At 37.5% G+C, this 21,642-nt stretch overlaps 1 protein-coding gene across 6 annotated transcripts in view; it reads left to right on the top strand.

The window, feature by feature from the left end:
- The window catches only part of RASAL2 (RAS protein activator like 2), a 168,568-nt gene that overhangs the window by 121,777 nt on the left and 25,149 nt on the right, over positions 1–21,642 (top strand). For all 6 annotated transcript variants that reach the window (XM_014528353.1, XM_014528352.1, XM_014528356.1 and 3 more), the window contains 5 exons: positions 10,103–10,256; positions 13,321–13,419; positions 14,667–15,221; positions 17,519–17,663; positions 21,401–21,545. In XM_014528353.1, the coding sequence (XP_014383839.1) occupies positions 10,103–10,256; positions 13,321–13,419; positions 14,667–15,221; positions 17,519–17,663; positions 21,401–21,545 (1,098 nt within the window). The remainder of the gene's footprint in view (positions 1–10,102; positions 10,257–13,320; positions 13,420–14,666; positions 15,222–17,518; positions 17,664–21,400; positions 21,546–21,642) is intronic.

Below are 21,642 nucleotides of genomic sequence, written 5' to 3'. Positions count from 1 at the left end.
CAGGGGGGGCTGGGGGGACCCCCCCCCCCCAGTGCACAAATTTTTGTGCACCGGGCCTCTAGTAATCCTATAAGTGGCAAAAATGGTATTTGAACTTTGGCAGTTTGGCTCCAGGGTCCCACTCTTCACTGCTATGTTTTCTAAGCATATGGAATAGGTCTTATTGCTTTTCAGTGGCATCTGGAAGACATCTATGAAAAGGAGGCCTGGATTTCAATAACTAGGCCTACCAGCTTGAGTAAACCCCAAATGCATAGCTCACTAATGATAACAGCCTTCCAAAATCATTGAATGTGTGCTAGGATGGATACATTTTTAATACTTCATATTCCATCATTAATAAATAAAATCTAGGAAATAGCACTTATTGTATCTTGACACATCATCACCATCATCAGTATTTATTGAATACTGACTATGTGCCAAGCCTTTTTAATGTAGTTTCTCATGTAATACAACCCTAAGTACTACTATTACTATCCTCATTTTACAGATGAGGAACTAAGGCAAAAGAGATTGAGAGACTTGCCCAAAGTCACATTTGAACTCATATCTGCCTTTCATATTTGATACTCTTATTTATACTTGGGTTTCTTTTGTTTCAGTAAGTCCATTGTTTTCAGTTATCTGCAAAACAAACTTCAAAAATATGGATTATAATCTCTGTAATAGCAGACTGTAGACTTGCCAGAAAGAATTACTCTCATTTTGTAGAGGAAGAAATGTGTCTTCCATACTGAGTTGATAAGAACTACTGCTTTATCTACTCTCCTTATCCCTGAAATACATTAGAGGTGTTCTGTGAAATTTGCAAGTCTATTCAATTTGCAGTGTAATTGTATTGTTCATTATCTCTATTATACCTCTTTGTATTAAGGTTATCTTTAAAAAACTGATCTTTTCTCCTCATATCTTTTTCTTAGATTCCTATTATTCTGCAGCTTTTATCATTATAAGAATTTAAATCATTTTATAAATATTTTAATAAAAGGGAATGGTAATTTTTTTCAGAATATTGGTTTTTTAAGAACAAGGAGGTTGTGCAGCAACTAAAACACTCCCAATTCAATAGCCAGCTTTGCAGCATCCTGTGTAAATGAGGGAGACAAAGAGATAGTTTTTACACGAGTTGTACTTTATTTTTTAAACTTGCACTAAATATCACTTTCTTATTTTCAAACAGAATGCTCTCTTCTATTCCATTTTGCTTTAGATAACCTACAGGAATTCTTGAATTGGATTACCAAAAGATTATATTCTCTTGAGTTTCTTACATCACTGCTTTGTAGTTGGTGCATAAGAAAAAGGACATATGTCACCCCAAGCACTTGTACATCAGGGTTTATAGAAACATTATTAAAAGCCAAAAAATAGTGATGACCCAAACGTCCATCAACTGATGAAAGAATTAAAAACCAATATATTCATACAGTGCAATATGATACGGCCATAAAAAGGAATGAAGTACTGATACATGGTACAACATGGGTAAACTTTGAAAACTGTATGCTAAGTGAATGAAGCCAGTCACAAAAGACCATATAATGATTCCAATTATATGAAATGTCCAGAATAGGCAAATCTTTAAAATATTTAGAGACAGTAGATTAATGGTTGCCAGAGGCTGGCGATATGTGGGGGCAGAGGGTGATAAATGAGGAATGACTGCTAATGGACATGAAGTTTATTTTTGGAGTGATGAAAATGTTTTAAGTGTAGATTGTGGTGATAATTCCACAACTCTGAGTATACTGAAATATACTTTGAATGGGTAGTTTTATGGTATGTGAATTATATCTCAATAAAGATGTTAAATTATTTTTTTAAAGAGCTGGCCAGGAAGTACTTTACAATGAGCCTCATTAGTCTATAAGCTCCACTCCAGCAAACAAAGCTTCCATTGAGCTTTTTAGTGCATTACTCTTAAATAAAAACAGATAGCCAAGATTCTCCAGATATTTGAGGAAAGTCTCCAACATGAAAGACAAATAAATAGGAGGAAGGAAAAAGAACCCAAACGAAACAGAGATAATATATAGAGCCAAAAACAACTTCAGAACATAGTGAATATTTTCAAAAGATAAGATTGTGTATCCGTGAGACAATAGCAAGAAGGAACACCAATGAAACAAGGAAGAGAGCTTGGAAATTAAAAATATAAAAGCTAAAGTCACGTCCCTTTCCCAGAAAGTGGAACAGAAAATGAGAAAAATCAACCCAAAAGGTTTTAGTAAAAGAGAACATAGAAAAAAAAAATTGGAGAGGAAATTATTAAAGAAATAGTACAAGGAAATTTCCTAAAACAAGAAAACATAAAAGTCCACATTGGAAATACCACCAAATTCCCAGCACAGTGAATGAAAAAAAGACAGAAGACACCCCTCCCCTCCCAACACACTACACATCACTTCCCGTCATCATGAACTGTCAGAACATTGAGACTTAAAAAATATCTTAAAAGCTTCTAGAAAGAAAAAGTAGATTACATATGAAGAAGGGGTGGAGGACTGCATTGGAATTCTTAACAGAAATATTGAGAACCAGAAGTCAGTGGAGCAATGTCTGCAAAATTCTGAGTGGAAGTTATTTTCAGTCCAATATTCCAAACACAGGGCAGTCCTTGAATGTCAGACTGAGAAGTCGGGAGTTGGTTGTATAAGCAATGGGAAACCTTTAAACATTTTTTGGTAAGGAAATAACCTAATCAGAATTTGTGCTATGTATGGACTAATCCAGCAGTGGAATTTCAAATGACTTTGTTTGCAGAGACTAAGTTTGGGAGGCCACTTAGGAAAAAGCTATTTGTAAGAAATAATGAGGGCTCTGAAGAGGGTAGTGGCAATGGGAATGAAGAGGCAGAGACAAGATAGGAGGAACATTTTAGAGGCAAAATCAATAGGATGTCACAAAGTCATTATTGTTCCAAAGCCATCTAATCAGATAAAAGCTGGTAAAGTGATTTCCTAGAATCAATATTGGCAGCGTTTTCACATTAAAGCCATGTTATGTAGGAGGGTGTCGGGATAGGAGAAGACTCTGATATTTCTGCCTTTCATTCAAATATACTTTGAAAAGTTTGAAAAATTGGAAATACTGAAAAACGGTGGTCAACTACATTGTCAGGCATTCCAGGATTCCAAATGCCTGTCAGGTTGCCAACTTTACTCTGGAAGTGCTGCTTAAATCCACCAGTTTTGAGGTAAAGATAAGCACATGTAGAATTTTCTCACCCTCTTCTAATGTCCCTCAAATAAAAACCTTCAAAGTAATATTCTCTATTCTGAGGCTCAGCTTGTTTGTTCTTTCTCAGGAGATACCTAAAACTGAGTGTAGTGTTCTTGAGCTTCTCCTATTTAAAACTATTTCTTTAACTTTTAATTTGAACTTAACTACTCAAAATAAGTTGTAAAAATAGTACATAGGTTGCAAACCTTTCTCCCTGCTTTCCCAGTAGTGTTATCTTATAATTGTATGCATATCAAAATTAGGTAAGTAACATGGGTACAATACTATTAACTAGATTGCAGACATTTTTAAGTTTTCTCCAATTTTTGTATGCACTCATTTATGTGTGTTTATAGTTATCTGCAGTTTTATCTTATGTATACATTGATTATCTATACACTACCACAATCAAGGTACAGAATTGTTCCTTTTCCAGAAAGAACTCCTGCTACCCCTTTACAGGCATACCCACCTCTCTCATCCTTTCCTGTCTCCTATCAACCAGTAATTTTTTTACATTTCTTTTCTTTTTTAATATATCTTTATTGAAGGGAAAGGAGAGAGAGAGAGAGAGAGAGAGAGAGAGAGAGAGAGAGAGAAACATCAACGATGAGAGAGAATCATTGATCGGCTGCCTCCTGCATGCTCTCTACTGGGGATCGAGCCTGAAACCTGGGCATGTGCCCTTGACTGGAATCGAACCTAGAACTCCTCAGTCCTTGGGCCAACTCTCTATCCACAGCCAGGGCATTTTTTTTTTTTTTACATTTCTATAGGTTTATTTCAAGAATGTTATATAAATGGAATCATATAGTATGAACCATTTAAGATTGCCCCCCCCCCCCAACTAAATAGAATGCCCTTGAAATCCATCCAAGTGGTTGTATCTATCAATAGTTTTGTTCCTCATGTTGCTGGCTAGTATTCACTGTATGGATGTATCAGAGCTGGTTAAACCATTCACCCACTGAAGAACATTTGAGTTGTTTCTAGTTTTTACCTATTATGAATAAAGTTGCTGTGAACAGTTGTATACACATAAGTTTTCCTTTCTGTGGTGTTAACACACAAGGATGCAATTGCTGGGTTGTATAGTAAGTACATGTTTAGGTTTATAAGAAACTATCAAACTATTTTCTGGAGTACCTGTACTATTTTACATTCCCACCAGCAATGTTTATGGGGTTTTTTGGTGTCCCAAGAGATTTTCACATGTTTTTTTCTAGATTTTAGAAGTTTTATGATTTTTAGCTCTTGTTCAGTCTAAGATATTAATCAAAACTGCAAAGTTGCTCCTGCCAAGCCAGTTATAGGGAGTCTGTCTTCCATTGTCTTTTTTTCATCTACTCGTAACATAGTGCCTGACATATTGCACACCAAGTAATTATTGATGGATAAATGGATTCATACATATATTCATTTATTCAGCCAAACTAGAAACTAATGGGAAAGCAAATAGTCATGGTTTTAGGAATGATTAACAAGTAAATGTCATTGAACTCCATCAATTTTTCCTTCGTTTACCCTCTTTTCACCCATACTTAATTTTATGGCAATAATGAGATTAAAAGTCTAACAAAATTCAGAAAAAGAGAAAGAAAAATTATTAGTGTTTTCATTCACCCTTTAAATAGCAAGTATGTTAGTTGAGTTAGTTAATGAGTGTGGTTTGGTTTAGTTTCATGGGTGTTTTTTAATTCAATATAGTTGTGTTTATATTAAATTGTTAAGTAGGCATAGTAGAGTTTATTCCATTTGTAATTTAAGGACAAAAAAGGAATCTGGTACAATTTCTGTAAAGAGATTGTCATATTGGAGGCTAGTTGAATTTTCTGCCCTCCAGAACATGTTTTAATATTTATAATCTTGTCTTCCTCTGTGTCCAACTTCATTGTATATATACGTGTATTTGTACCAAAATACCTTGAATGTCATTTTTGTCTATGATGATATATTTCTTTCCCATGTGTTTGTTCATTTTAAGTGACAACTCAGGTTGACAAGTATCCTTTTTTACCATTAGCAGCTGGGCTCATTAGACCATCCTGTCTAGAGGCAGAGAACAGGGAGAAGGAAGATCAGCAGTGTATGTTATGTTTCCATAAATAGCTTTTTGTGTGGCTGGTTGTGTGGGTTTCTTTTAAGCTAACATAAAAGCAGTGAGTAATAGAAGCAGCGGGAACTGGCTTTAACTGCAGCAGCTAGAAGGACTTTTTTTTTTTTTGACACACAAGTAGAACTCTGGTGAATGAACTTTAATTTCTTTCTTTCTCCTTTAATTAATGAAGGGAAACCTTTAGCATTGTAATATAGGAAAGGATATGCTTTTACAAACAGAAAACATCAGTTGGATGTTTTCATGGATACCAGGTTTGAAAAACAATTGAAATTGGGAAACAAGTAAAGCTATATTTTTCCCAAAGTGAGATCTCAGATGCAATTTTTTTAAAAAAAATGATTAGACCCTGTGTAAATTTGCGGTGTAAGGATAAACAAATTTTGTTAATTACTACCTGGGAAATTTTCAGGTGAGTCCAACTGCTGCGAATATACATTGCTGCACCCACTTATGGCTGAGCTGTCTCTTCAAGAATTCAGTGGAGCAATCTGGAGTCAGGACTGCCAAGCCAAGCAGAAATTCACCTGCACTGGAGTACAGGATTTTATGTGGCAATAAGCATTTTTAATGAAAAGTTTCCCAAGTTTAGGGTTGAATCTAAACATGTGGCAGATTGAGCTAGCACATCCAAGCACTATTGGTGCTTTGGGGGAAATCTGGCTTTTTAACAAATTGTATGGTTAAGCTGAGTAAAATCCAGCTGTGTTTTACTTAACACTGCACTAATCAAAGTTAAGTTGACTCCCTTTTTCTTCATCATCACTGTATCCAGTGGTGTATGTGTTGGCTCCTCATACCCCACCCCTTCACATTTGTCTTTTAAGACTCATTTCAGATACACATGTGTGTTAAAGCAATATAATAGTCACTCACTGTAGTAAGTAATAGAAAGCCTCTCCTGCCTGTAGTTTATCTCTTCAAGCGGTCAGAAGCTGCAGGTAATCTTCATCTGCAAAGCAGTTAGATTTTAAACCCTTACCTCTCAGGTACATGCCCTTGACCGGAATCGAACCCGGGACCCTTCAGTCCGCAGGCCGACGCTCTATCCACTGAGCCAAACCGGTTTCGGCACATTTGTCTTTTAAGACTCATTTCAGATACGCATGTGTGTTAAAGCAATATAATAGTCACTCACTGTAGTAAGTAATAGAAAGCCTCTCCTGCCTGTAGTTTATCTCTTCAAGCGGTCAGAAGCTGCAGGTAATCTTCATCTGCAAAGCAGTTAGATTTTAAACCCTTACCTCTCACATTGCTAGAGGGAGGTCTTAGATCTTACACAGAAATCAAGGTTGTCAGCTGATCTTAAAACAAAATGTAAAACCATGGTGTTACTACTAAGAACTAATATTGCTTCTGGAAAGCAGTTTCATGATTAAAGCGAGAAATAGTCAAATTGGAGCCCTGAATTATCCTTACACGGTGTTTGGCATTGGTGGTTAGGGGTGTGGGTGTGAGTCAGGGAAAGAACTCAAGGGATTCACTTTCAAGGTTAGGTTTCTTAATGAGGGTCATTGTCAAAGTGGACTGGAAAAAATGTTTTGAATTTTTATTCTCTCAATAAATTCACATTTTGCTTTCCATTAGAGAAGTAAGTAAGCTGCCTTACCAGCTGCTAAAATTCTCTGTTTAGCAGATCTAAGAAAATCAATTCTTATGAAGGTATAGGAGATGGTAAACATGATTTAGAGGGGATTTGAGGTTACTGATGCTATTATGTATAAATATTTGCACAGATAATGCCATCCCCACTCACCCATCCCCCAGCCATTCCCAGGCTACTTGATCTTACTGTTTACTGTAATCCTGCTTCTCTGGGAATTACTTCTGTCTTCGAAGAGATACTTTCTTCCAAATACAGGAAGGGCTTGCTTATTTATTCAGTAGTAATGTGGAACATATTAATGACTTTGGGGTTCAGTTCATTGGGTGGGTGTAAGTATGTGCACATACATACATACATAAATAGTGAACAATAGGAGATTCTGAACTATGTATTAATGCTGTTTCAGTAACTGGGAGGAGTTTTGAATTCTAATTCCAAATAACTTGGTTGCAAAATCTGTTTATAGCTATGTTTGGAAGTTAGACCTGAGTATCGAAATGAAGTTTGTTAAGCATTGAAAATTCAGTGAATAAAGAATTTTACCCAATTTTTTCTTAAAAAAGAATGTGTAACCCAGATAAGATAAATGTAAAATCATACCTAGAAACATTAGAGTAAGCACTGCACAGAAAATAGAATAGATGTGAGAGAAAGATTGTACTTGCAAGGTAGAATGTAGCAAATACCTTCTAACAGGAGGCAGGGAATCATATGAAGCAAGCTAAAACTTCTCAGCTTTGTTTCCTAGTAGAGTTAAAAGATTCTCCTCCACCCCCAGGTTGCCTCAGTTTTTCCTACAGCCTCTGACTATGAGAAATTGTTAATGGAAGTGGGTGAGGACTTTGCCATTCCTTTCTTCCTCTCTTAAAGTGGTAAGCTTGCAGAGCATGCTCCTTGAGTCCTTCAAGCTGCAGCTTCTCCCTGCTGCCTTCAGCTCTAATCTCCTTATAGGTGTAGCACCATGGCAACAGCCCAGCCTAGAGCCCAGGAACCTTGTTTGTGTTACCTAAGGGGCTGATGCAGTCTGAGGAAGAGAGGAAGGAATATTACCGATCCTGCCGTCTGTTTAGAAGATGACTTCATGTTCTGCTGTTTGTCTTTCTGTTCTGCTTCTGTTGAGGATTTGAAATTACGCCTGGAAAACATTGATCCAAAGATGTTATCAGTAATCGAAGGCAGCAGGGAAACCATCTTCTATTGGTTCTTGTCTTCTAAACAGAGAGTTGTTTTCTGAGATGTAGTTCAGAAAGTGACTTGCTATACCGTGACATGTGGCACCGCTATGCTTTGGGGTTGCACTGCCAGTTGGCTGTACAATTGCTTCATGTAGGTAGACATTTATTTTGTTTGAAATAAAATTAATTTCTGTTTTATAATATTTTCCTAGAGAATTTTTAAAAATAAAAGTGAGCCTTTTGTCATCCCTCCTTCTATGTTAAATATGCCTTTTGGTTTCCTGTTGTGAGGCTCACTATCAGAGTGTGAGGCTTTTTCCATCCAAATAACTCCTCCTGGGAAAATGGGCTGGAATTGTTGTTTTCTGTATGTTTAAAAAAGATTACAGTATCCTATTGCCTCAACCAAGCTTCCTGTGAAGCATAGTGGGCAAGTTGCATGCTAATCACATTAAAGTAAAATTATTTTAGCATTTAATTATGTATAGTTGTTGCATTATATAACATGTCATTATCTTATCCAGTAAAACTAAAGGAAATAAATGTGGAGCTGCTACATTTTTATGTACAAAACATTATTTGGCTTTTGTGCATACTTTCGTGCAACATTAGTTGGCTTTTGTGCACACTTTTGTGTATTATTAATGCTAAATATAATTATTGGCTTTTTGACCTTAAAACTGCTGAATATCAGAGCACACGTTTGTTAGTCTAAACATTAAATGGAAAGAATGGAGTGAAATCCTGTTGCTTAAGATGTTTCCTATTATATGGAGTTTATTAAATGATGTTAGAATGGAAACAGAGGGAAAGAGCAGCCTTTAGTGCTAATTTCCTATATCTCATTACTTTATAATTTAACTGAAAGCTACTCTGACATTTCTGATATTTCAGTTCCTTTTACTGTTTTCATGGTTATTTCAAGGAAATGAATGAAGCTGCTTATTTAATATATTTTACAAAAATTAGTGTCTTCACACAAGGCATTTCTTTTTATCCCTATTACTAGGTACTTCTGCTCAATATATATGTATATATTCATTTATATATTAAAAACTGTGGGGTTTTCAGCCAATAAATAATATAATTACTGAGTAAAACTGCATGGCTATCCATTACTGAATTCAAAAATATTGTGCATTATATTGTTTGACTTTGCTAATTCCTCCAAGGGGAAGATAGTAAAGTTCTAGCTCCTACGGTGACAAGAGTCATGATTCCCAGCCTTCTTTTTTAAACAGCTAGGAAACAAAATCAGTCAGGATGCCTGAATGGTATTCACAAAGAACTGTTCTTCTAGATGAGAGCTTAAACATTTCTTTTGTGGGTGGGAGGTTTCTTCAAGGCATTTTATTCTTAATTCATATTTATACAGTAAAGCATGGATAGAACCAAAAACTTGCCAGAAAAGAATGTCATATTGAGATGGAAATCAGACCTTTTGAAAGGCAGGGTCTTGTGCTGAAAAGCTTGGCTCTGACTCTGTGTGTGTGTGTGTGTGTGTGTTTATTCTGCCAAAGCAGAAAGAAACAGAATAAGGATTTAGCCACTACTATTTTAGCAGTAATAGAAGAGGATAATCTGAAAAGAAGAAATAATGTCTTTTGATAATACCTTTGTACAAATAAGAATATATAAGATAACCTTGAATAGTATATATTTCCATCTCCAAACAGGAGTGAGGGTAAAAACATCTGTACTGGAGCTTTGAGCTCCCTTGAGACTAGTAAAATTATGATATGTATTTGCTTTATTGAGGAAAAATAGTGTGTGAGTACACACAAATATATATATATATACGATTTATATGTGCCACATAAATATGGTTACTGTTATTGTTACAGATTAACTACTAATTTGCTCCTCATTTATTTTTTCCTTAGTTATTTATACATTTCTTGTCAGCCTCCACTGCATTAGACTGTCATTTCCTTGTTGGCCATGTAGTTACATTGTCTTACATATCTTTTTCTATGTTAGGTCTCGTGGGCTGCCTAAACTGAAAGAGTCCCGTTCCCATGAGTCCTTGCTGAGCCCATGCAGTGCAGTGGAGTGTCTGGATCTTGGCAGAGGGGAGCCCGTATCAGTGAAACCGCTTCATAGTAGCATCCTTGGACAAGACTTCTGCTTTGAGGTAAAAAAAGTATAGAAAGAAGGAAGAGTAGTCGAACAACTAGCAGATCTTCTATCCAATAGTTCTGTGTTTTTATTACTATGGTATTGATGATTTGATCATCTTAACTAGTTTTCGTTACTGGAAATTACCTACTTCTAGGGAAAAGGCTTGGAAATCTGTCAATCTAATTTTATTGGTAGTTAAGGTTATCAATGATGGCTTCTCATTCCTTTTGACTTCATCTGCTTTCAAAGTAAATGAGTTCTTTAGTACATTCTCAGCAGAGGCCACAAGACTAACAATAATATTAAATTTGTATTTCAGTTTTTTAGTATTGGTAAAGATATCAAACACTATCTTGTTATTTTTCTCCTAAAAGTCTAAGCCCCAATTTTAATGATTCTCTGAGGAAATTGACCAAAAGGTAATTTTTCTAACTGTTTTCATGGGCAGTTTAAGATCTGGGACCATGTCTTACTTATTTTTATAATCCCCTGCACCTTGCACAGTTCCTGGCACATTACAGGTGCCTGATTTCTTAAATGAACAAATTGTCCTTAACCATTTCAACATGTCACTAATATAAAACTTATCAATGAAATTTTTTTTTAACATTCTTTTTTTAGGGGAGGAGGGTACTAAGTCTTCAAAATCTCCTGTGAATTTTACATTTATAGCGCATTTCAATTTGAACTAGTTACATTCATTTCAGGTGTTCGCTAGTCATATGTGGCTAGTAGCTACCATATTAGATCAGAATATATAATCTGATCTAATTTACTAGGTTATAATCTGAGATTGAGTTAATATGTGAGCACACTTAGCAATTTGGACAAGTCACTTGTTAGTGTTTTTCTTATAAGTCACTTGAACTTCCTGTATTTTGAAAGTTGGTTCAACAGGTTGTATACCAAGCCCAGTGTTAAGTGCTAGGCATATAGGTCACATGTTCCATTTTTAAAGAAAAGTGATGATAGTGGTCAGGTTACCCTCCTAAAGACTAGAAATCACAGGTGAGTTGCCTAGTGGAGGAGATATAGATTCCAAAGACAATAACCCAATACTGGTAACTCTTTCAGTTTCATTAATACCATCTTATCCTGTACTAGAGGCCCAATGCACGAAGATTCGTGCAAGAATGGGCCTTCCTTCCCCTGACTGCTTGGCACCGCCTTCACTCTGGCCAGAGCCACCTTTCTGCCTTGGTTCCGGCCCAGAGCCACCTTTTCTCCTTCCCACGCTGCTGAGTGGCTGGGGCAGTGTGGAATGCCTGCGTTCTGCCCTACCCCTGGCCGCTCAGTGCCTGTGTATGCAAATTAACCTGCCATCTTTGTTGGGGTAATTTGAATACTCACTCCTGATTGGCTGGTGGGAGTTGCGGAGGTATGGTCAGTTTGCATCTTTCTCTTTTATTAGTGTAGATAATAAAGAGGTAATATGCAAATTGACCGTCACACCCTCGCACAAGATGGCTGCCCCCATGTGGTCAAAAGATGGCTGCTGCAGCAAGATGGCCAGCAGGGGAAGGGAGTTGTGGGCGATCAGGCCAGCAGGGGAGGGCAGTTGTGGGGGGATCAGGCCGGCAGGGGAGAGCAGTTGGGGGGACCAGGCCTGCAGGGTAGGACAGTTTTGGGGGGACCAGGCCTGCAAGGGAGGGCAATTAGGGGTGACCGGGCTGGCAGGGGAGGGCAGTTGGAGGCAATCGGGCCAGCAGGGGAGCAGTTAGGCGTCGATCAGGCTGGCAGGGGAGTGATTAGGGGGTGATCAGGCTGGCAGGCAGAAGCGGTTAGGAGCAATCAGGCAGGCAGGCAGGTGAGCGATTGGGAGCCAGCAGTCCCGGATTGTGAGAGGAAGTTCCGACTGCTGGGGATTGGGCCTAAACCGGCAGTCGGACATCCCCCAAGGGGTCCCAGATTGAAGAGGGTGCAGGCTAGGCTGAGGGACACCTCCCCCCAGTGCATGAATTTCATGCACCGGGCCTCTAGTAATATTATAATGAATGTGATGTTAGGGGGCACCCAGGGAGGCCTCAACCTGATCCAGGTCCTTGTCACAGAATAAGAAGGAATTCAAGAGGGTGACAGAAAGATTTAGCAAAGCGCAGTAATTTATTAATATGGTAGTATGCACTTGAGAAGTGAGAGCGGGCAATCTTAGAGAACAAGACATGGTGATGGGGTCTGGGTGGAAGGTTTTTATTAAACACTAGAGGCCCGGTGCATGAATTTGTGCACGGGTGGGGTCTGGCCGGCCCGCCACGATGGGGGCCCATTGGGTTAGACTGGCGCGGGGAGGGGCCATGGGTGGTTGGCCGGCTGGCCCTGCCCCCAATCGAGGTGTTGGAGGCCAGATCAGGCCAGTTGGCTGCTGCAGTGCGCGTCATAGCCACCAGTCGTTCCAGTTGTTCTGGTTGTTCCCCTGTTCTGGTCACTGGGCTTTTATATAGATGGGCAAAGGGTGAGGGGATTGAGTGATCCTCTGCTTCTGACTCTGGTAGGATGACTGCTAATGCAGCTCATTCTTTTCTCTCCTTTCCGGATAGTGATTATTATCATTATTATTATTATTTTTTTTTTGGTCCTCTAATTACAGGAAACTGGAGTGGGGGAAATAGGGGAACAGGTGGTGAGTGAAGGTTGAGTTTGTGGTGTTCCAGCCAAGACGGAGAAGGGAAGGGGTAGAGCCTGATGCCTCAAAAGCAGTCCCAAGAAACGGGATAAGCTGTTTTAGAGACTCCTCTCTTCCCTTCTTAGTTATTCTTTATTAAGTCTCTCAGAATTGAACATATTCATTAGCAGTTCATTTAAGATGTGTCCTGAAAGGTTTTTAATTTTGGTATTTCAGAACAGTTTTAGGATCCTGAGCTGAATTCTCACTGGCCTTTGTAGTCTCATCAGGAGATAAATGAGGATGCAAAGCAAAAAGTGGATGTAGATGTAGATATACCAGTAGAATCACAAAGCTGGTTTCATGTAGTATGATTTTGGTTCATAGCATATCTTAACTCAAACAATACAATTAGGAAACTAGAGCCCTCAAGCCCTATGTTTTATTTCCTTTATGTCTAACCTTTATGTTGAAGGTTACCTACTTGAGTGGAAGTAAATGCTTCAGCTGTAACTCCGCTTCAGAAAGAGATAAGTGGATGGAAAACCTTCGCAGGACAGTTCAACCAAATAAGGTAATAGTGGCTTTGAGGTCTAAAAAATGTGTAACTCTATAAGCAGTAAATTGATAGAAGCTAAATGCAGTGATAATACCTTAATTTTTATAGAACTTTTTAAACACATTCGCCATTTCAAACATATTATGCCATTTTATGCTGAACATAATTTTATTGCAGTTATTATCATGATTTTACCAATGTAGATAAAAAGACTCAGAGAATTTAAGTAACCTGCCCAAATAAGAAGCTAATACGTGATAGAAATGCGACTAGAACACAAGTTTCTTAACTACTTATCTTTTTTTATTTGTAGACATCAGTCGAGTTGCACGAGGGTAGCTACATGAGAACTTATGTTACAGAATGATACTTTGTAACCCAAATAAAATAGAATGTATATGGCTCTGTAAAATTCTGATACATTCTGTTTAGAGCTTCCTATTATCCTGAACAATGATATAATAATTTCTTTCATTATTTATTTACTAGAGGCCCGGTGCACAAATTCATGCACCACTGGGGTCCCTCTGCCTGACCTGCGGGATAGGGCTGAAACTCACTCTCCGACATTGCCCAAGGGGTCCCGGATTGCGAGAAGGCATAGGCCAAGCCAAGGGACCCCATCAGTGCACAATTGGGGCCAGGAGGGACGCGGGAGGTTGGCCAGCTGGGGAGGGACTGCGGGAGGGCTCCAGGGCATGTCGGGCCCGTCTAGCTCAGTCCCGATCTGCCGGATCCCAGCAGCAAGCTAACCTACCAGTCGGAGCATCTGCCCCTTGGTGGTCAGTGCACATCATAGCAACTGGTCAACTGTCTGCCCCCTGGTGGTCAGTGCACGTCATAATGAGCAGTTGAGAGGCCTTAGCATGTCATTAGCATCTTACACTTTGATTGGTTGAACAGACAACTGGATACTTAGCATATTAGGCTTTTATTATATAGGATTACCCGTAATGAAGTATATAAGCAGCATCAAGTGGTCGGCAGCAAACTCATTAGTCAACAGAGCCAAAATATCAACAGTACGATTGAAATTTCTTTTAAGAGCCAAGTTTTTTAAACTTAAACTATATAGGTAGGTACATTGTTATTAACTTAATTAGGGTACTCCTAAGGCTTAGGAAGAGCCACACTCAAGGGGACAAAGAGCCGCATGTGGCTCACGAGCCGCAGTTTGCCGACCACGGGCATCACCTATTTCAAAAGGAAAATGTTTCTCTGGGATTTCAGCTCTCAAACTTAGCTTTATTACTTCTTTATAGGACAATTGCAGACGAGCTGAAAATGTTCTTCGTTTATGGATCATTGAAGCTAAGGACCTCGCCCCAAAAAAGAAATATTTCTGTGAACTGTGCCTTGATGATACCCTCTTTGCTCGTACAACCAGCAAGACCAAAGCAGACAATATTTTCTGGGGCGAACATTTTGAATTCTACAGCCTTCCACCTCTTCATAGCATCACAGTTCACATTTATAAAGATGTGGAAAAAAAGAAAAAGAAGGACAAGAATAATTATGTAGGTCTAGTCAACATCCCCTCTGCCAGTGTAACTGGTCGCCAGTTTGTAGAAAAGTGGTATCCAGTGAGTACACCTACACCGAACAAAGGAAAGACAGGGGGACCTTCTATTCGAATTAAATCGCGTTTCCAAACTATCACCATTCTGCCTATGGAACAATACAAAGAATTTGCAGAATTTGTCACCAGCAACTATACCATGCTGTGTTCTGTCCTTGAACCAGTAATTAGTGTGAGAAATAAAGAGGAGTTGGCTTGTGCCTTAGTGCACATTCTTCAAAGTACTGGCAGAGCCAAGGTAAGTGGAAAGGAGGATTACGTTACCCAAAGTTTCTTCCCTACCTTGTATGAAGACACCAAAATATGATACTGTGGAGATGCAAATTAGAGAAATACTTGTTGCTAATGCTCAAAAAAGAAAAAAAGAATTGAGAAGGAAGCCTATTAGCAGTTCTTAGATCCAGAAAAGAGAGAGATTATAAAACTAAAGGAATAAAATGGAGAGATCACAAATATTTATTTAAAGTTCATTTGCATTGAAGATAGATAACCACAGCTAGTTCTTTATTGTCTGAAAAATAAATTGGTGATATGGGCGTGATAATCCCACAGTACATTCAAGGTTGTTTCTTACCGTGGTTTTACTCCTCGCTATATATTGTCTGAGTTAAGATTAACCGGTGACATATCCTCTGGTTACAGAAGGAGGTATTCCAGAAGCATGCTGGGTATTAGCAAGCATCTTCATGGAATTAAATCTATATTTGGAATAAAAACAGCAAGGGATGTTACATAATTGATGTAATATGAATCTTATTTCATCCTGAATATAAGTAAAAATTTAGGAAGATGAAGAGCAATGTGTTAATTGTATGAAGAACAACAACCAAATGATAGTCTTTGATCAGCCTAAACTAGAGTAATTATCACCTCTATGAGGCGTATTCACTTCATTAGGCTGAGTCACTATTACATTATATACAAATTGGCCACAGTAAAATTGTGTTTCAGACCTAGAGGCGTTCACAGATAGAATAATTTATTTACAAAAGTACTATTATGCTTTCTTGATATAAATCAGAATATGCTGATATATTCAATACTTAGTTCCTTATCTAACTATTATAATCCTATTGATTATAATTTTTGTGGTTGGATTTACTGATAATAATCTTTAGGTTTCTGGCATTAAAAAAGCTCAAGAATTTGGGGTGAGGTGTCATTGAAATTTTGATTGTCATCTTTGAAATTGTAGGGTATGTTCTTTCTGCTCGAAGTTCAGGACATATGCAGAATTTTTTGAACAACCTTATTGAGGTATAATTTACAAACAGTAAACTATACCCATTTAAAGTGAAAAATTGAATGATTTTTGACAGATGATGCTCCCACTGAAACCACCAGCACAACCAAGATACTGAATGTTACCATCACCCTCAGAAGTTTCCTCCTGCCCCTTATCCTAAGAGTTGTAATAGTGATTCCTAAGTCTACAACTCTTTTACACACTTGAAGGTGCCCAGAGTAAATCCCATTAATATTTAAAATGCTTAATTTAAAAATAAATCTGCATATTCCCTGTTCTTGTACTTTAGAGACTTTGATATATCCAGTGAATACATAACATTCAAAATACTTGATATCATATTTCAAACTGAACAATAAACATGTTCTTTAAGACCATTAAGAAATGAAGCAGCTATTTCTTAAGAATTTTATTTCTCATCATGCCTTCCTTCTCCCTGGATGGATTGGGGGTGGAGGTGTAGCAGACAGACTGCCTAGAAAAAAAGTTAAAGTGTTGAGTTCAAGAAGTCCATGTTGATACTGTGGACCAATTCGTAACTGTTAGATATTGAATACCTAATATGTGCAGGAACTGTTAAGTGCTTAAAAATATAGAGGTGAACAAAAATAGACACTGTCTCTGACCTCATGGGGCTTACAGTCTTTTAGGGGAAATAGATATTAATCAAGTAATTACAGAAATAAAAAGTGTGATGAGAGTGAGAAATGCCGAGAAGTGCGCTATGGGGACCTGACTAATGCAGTTCATGGCAGTGTTGGTCAGAGCAGACTTCACTGAGGAAAGGATGTATGAACTAAGATCCAAAAGATCCCAGGAATTAACTTCATGACAGTTGGGGCAGGAATGATGGGGTGAGTGAAGCAAAACTGAGAGCAGCATTTGCACAAAATTTGTGGTGGATAGACAGCACTGTGTGTTAGAAAAGACTTGGTGTGTTCAAGGACCTATAAAGGAGGCCCTTGAGGCTGGAGCAGAATACAGAGAGAGTGGCACAAGATGAGGCTAGGAAGGTGGACAGAAACCAGAACATATGGAGACTTGTCAGCTGCACTCAGAATTATGGTCCTTACTCAAGTGCAATGGAGAAATCTGTGAAGGAATTTTAAACTTAGGGGTGGTGACACCTAAGATTTTATCCTGACTTAACTTTTTTTTTTTTTTTCAAATGAATCTGGTAGCTTTAGTTTTAAAGCAGGGTTCCCAGGATGTCTGGTATTTCATCAGTCTCTTCTGATGTATATTATTTATTCAGTTGCTTTCTGCCTGATTGAACATTATTCTACCAGGATTTTCTGACGGACTTGGTGATGTCTGAGGTGGATCGTTGTGGAGAACATGATGTCTTGATCTTCAGAGAGAATACCATTGCCACCAAGTCCATTGAGGAATACCTCAAGTTGGTGGGACAACAGTATCTTCATGATGCCTTGGGTATGGAGAAGGAAAACATTTTCTTTTCTTCCCCTTTTGATTTTAAGTTATTTCATTCTCATGAGACAAACAAATTGGGCTAAACTTCTGGGTGTTGTTTAGGTCTAGCTGACTAGAGTGTTATTCAAGATGTAGCTTTAAGAAGTCTCTGTAGTACTCACCAGTGGAGGAACAGCAGATGGGTTTATTACAATTTGTACAGAAAGAGAAAGCCCATCAGCATGTGCAGCTACCCCAAGATCCTCAAGTGTCTGAGATACACAATAATACCAGTGGGGGGGAGCCTGTTTCCCCAGACGTGTTGGGTATTTACATCATGATATAAATGTACTGTCTTAAAAGTGTTAACATTTGTTATCATGCATCAATAACAAGAAAACTCTTGCCAAGTCCCACAACTCTCAGTTTCTATCTTCATGGCCTTCAAAATTTTAAACAATAACTGACTTTTATTCACTCAGTAGTTCCTGTTAAGTCACTCACTTGCAATTCCAGGCATCAACCACTAAAGTAAGTTATGGTGCCAGGCACTTCACTGCACATCATGATAAAACAGGCATGAGTTCCTTGGAGAACATAGTCATTTTCTTTATTTCCATATCCCTGTACTTCACACAGAATGTAGACCAACTCTGTCCTATAAAAACATAATGGAGTTATATGTGAGTACTTGAAATTTTCTAGTAGTCACAAGTGAAATTAATTTTAATAACATTTTATTTAACCCATTTTATCCAACTATGAACAGGTAATCAGTATAAAAATTATTAATGAGTAAAAATTCTTTACTTTTTTATACTATTTGAAATTCAATGTGTATTTTACATTTATTGCACATTTCAATTTGTACTAGCTACATTTCAAGTGTTCAGTAGCACATATGACTGTCAGGAGTAGACCATAAAGAATGTTGAATGAGTTGGATAGATTTTGCCCTCAAGGAGCTTATAGTATAGGGAGGTAAGAAAGATAAGAATATATATCCCTACAACTAAAAAAGAGAGAAACCATGTGCTTTTTCAAAGACTTAAAGAAATTGATTCTAGCTGATATTGTATATGCTATGGCAGGAGTCTCTAATGATACAATTGAAGATTTCATCATAAGCATTAAATAAAATAAAAAGACTTTTCAATGAATCCTCCGAAAAACAAAACAAATTAAGTACAGCTGAACTCTCTGAATCATTAAAGTTGTACTATAGTTCATACATTTTGGGAGGGAAAAAAGGGATGCTATTTCCAGACTACTTAAAGAATTCTCTAAGAAAATTGAGTTAAAAGTTGCCAGGTATATTATATAATCTTCATTTCTCTTGATTAAAGCATTACTATTTACTTCACAGGCTCTGCCTCATTTACGACTTAAATCATCCATCTGTTGGCCCCCTTTACCTTTCTGATTGAAATCAGATTGCACACTGATGTCCTGTGACACACAGGAAATACCACCTGTGAGATATAGAAAAGCAGACCCTAAAAAGGCCTGATTTCCATCCTTGGTGACAAAGGCAAATTCTTTTTTAGCAGTAATATGTTCATACAGGTGGACTTATTTCTGCACATGAAATTAGATGCTAGATAGTAATAAGTTGATGGTTCACATGGAAAACACAGAACATTTTGGGCACAAACTTCCATTTGCACCATGTAGTGAGCAGCCACCCTCTTTGGCTCTGATTTCTTTCAAAGGCAAGAGAGCAAATGTAAATGGATTGTTGAATCTGTCTCAGTAATATTTTTTTTGTCTCAGTAATTTTTGATTGGGTAAGCAGCTTCTGGATACAAACCTATAAAAGGTTCACCTTTCAATGTGGTATTTTCCACATTATCAGACATGAGTTATAGTTTTAAAAGTAAAATAATTTTCTCTGTTTTGGAGGATTGTAATATATCATAATCGGGGGTGGGGGGAGGTAATTGTAGGCTGCAATTTTAGGCAGTTTACTTCCAGACCCTTGATTTATTTGGCTCTTTTTCTTGAAGAATAAAAGAAAAATATTCTTAAAATTCACAAATTATTTATTAATATTAGTACTATTTCCCCAGGATGGTATAACCTTAAAGAACTCACTAAACAGAATATTTATAATATAAATCTAAAGGTGGGTCAATTTTTACATGGAATATTTGACAATAATGACTTGGTTTTAAATTTAGATACTCTTTAAAAGGGATAAATAGTATAGAAGCACATAGCATAGAGACTTTGAGAGCACGTTGAATACAAATCTTTTGGTAAACATTTTTAGAAGCCTTTTACTAGTTTTAGTTATTTTACTTTATGAAAAACTATTTTAAAGTTGCCTAATTTGCACATAACAATACTTATTGTATGGAGCCCCTAAAAATGCCAGGCACCATATTAGACACTTTTTTTTTCATGCATTATTTCAGATCCTCACCACAGCTCTGTAGAGTGGGAGTCATTATGCTATTCTCCAAATACGGCAGCTGAAGCTTAGACTAGTTAAGTGATTTTTCAAGGCCCCACAATCATTAAGCGATGGGCCCAGGATTTGATCCCAGATCTGTCTGGCTCCAAAGCCTTTTTCTTCTCTGTGCACCACTGTTTCCTATTCTCCAGGCATTTTTCTTTCAAATAACCACTTCTCATCCTCTCATAGCTATTTTTAAATGCTTTCATTAACCTCAGTATTAGCCATTTTGCTAGGAAAAAAAATGCTGTTTATATCACTGCTGCTACTTAATTTTGCAGAAATCATTATTTACTTTCATAAAATCTAGTATAACTAGCCTGAACCTCAAGTAATATAAGCAGATTTGAAAGGGTCTTTGAAAGATCTCCTCTTTCAGACAGGCCTATAAAAACCCAAGGACATATAGTACCAGGCATCATAAATATGTATTGAGCACTTGCAGTGCTTTGGGAGGTATTTGATAGGCTGGGGATCTGAACATGAATAGAACCTGGTCCCTGACCTCCAAAGGTATTCATCCTAGAGATGAGACAGACATATGAACAAATAAGCACAAAACATTGTGAAACATGGAACAGAATATATACAGGTATAGTGGTGGGTAAACATGTAAGGTAAGGACTTGTTCTTTCAGAGAATGTTGGGCATATCCTTTTAGAGAATAGGATATATGAACAGGGCTTCTAAGCTAAATCTATTTGGAAAAACAATACAGATTATATAAAGAGATGTTCTGCTACAATCTTGTGCTGTATTGAATGACTGTTCCCATTACAAGAGGTAAGTCTAGACATCCTTACTCAAATCTATGTTTGGTACCAGAATTAGCAGTTAAAACCTTAAGTGGGCTAGTTAGTCAGAGTCCAAGTTCGAGATGTGTGGTCATCAGGGTTGTTTTTTCTCCTAAGATAATAACACTATTCACCCTGGTAAAGGGGCCTTATAACAAATAATGAATTTATGCTCATTTATTTGTGGTTTCAGATAAAAGATTTAAAGTTATATCATTGTTTATAGTAGTATCATTGTTATTTTCATAAATACCATGATGATGATGATGGTGGTGATTGCTGTTTTTTCACTTCCAGGGTAAAGAAAATAAACATGATATTTGGAAGGTGATAACTCTTGGTTTCCAAAGCAATGACCCTTCATGAACAGTCTTTTGTATCCCCCTGTCAGATCTCAGAAAGATTCCCTATTATGCATTTTAGGACAGGAATCCTAAGTCCTATTGTTCTATTTAGGAAGACCCTGTTTATAGTTCTACTATCTGTCATCTTCTCTCTTCAAATAGGGGAGTTCATCAAAGCTTTGTATGAGTCAGATGAGAACTGTGAAGTGGATCCCAGCAAATGTTCATCTAGTGAATTGATAGACCATCAGAGCAACCTGAAAATGTGCTGTGAACTGGCTTTTTGCAAGATCATCAACTCTTACTGGTGAGCTGGTGTCAGTGCTTCATCCACCACCTTTGGAACTTGCATTTTTTTTATATAAAAGTCATCACGGTGTTAACTATTATTTCCCAACCAAAGG

The sequence above is a fragment of the Myotis brandtii genome, unplaced genomic scaffold (genome assembly GCF_000412655.1).
Source record: "Myotis brandtii unplaced genomic scaffold, ASM41265v1 scaffold630, whole genome shotgun sequence".
Lineage (NCBI taxonomy): Eukaryota > Metazoa > Chordata > Mammalia > Chiroptera > Vespertilionidae > Myotis > Myotis brandtii.
Note: the sequence above shows the minus strand (reverse complement) of the source record. Positions and strands in the feature narration are given on the sequence as shown.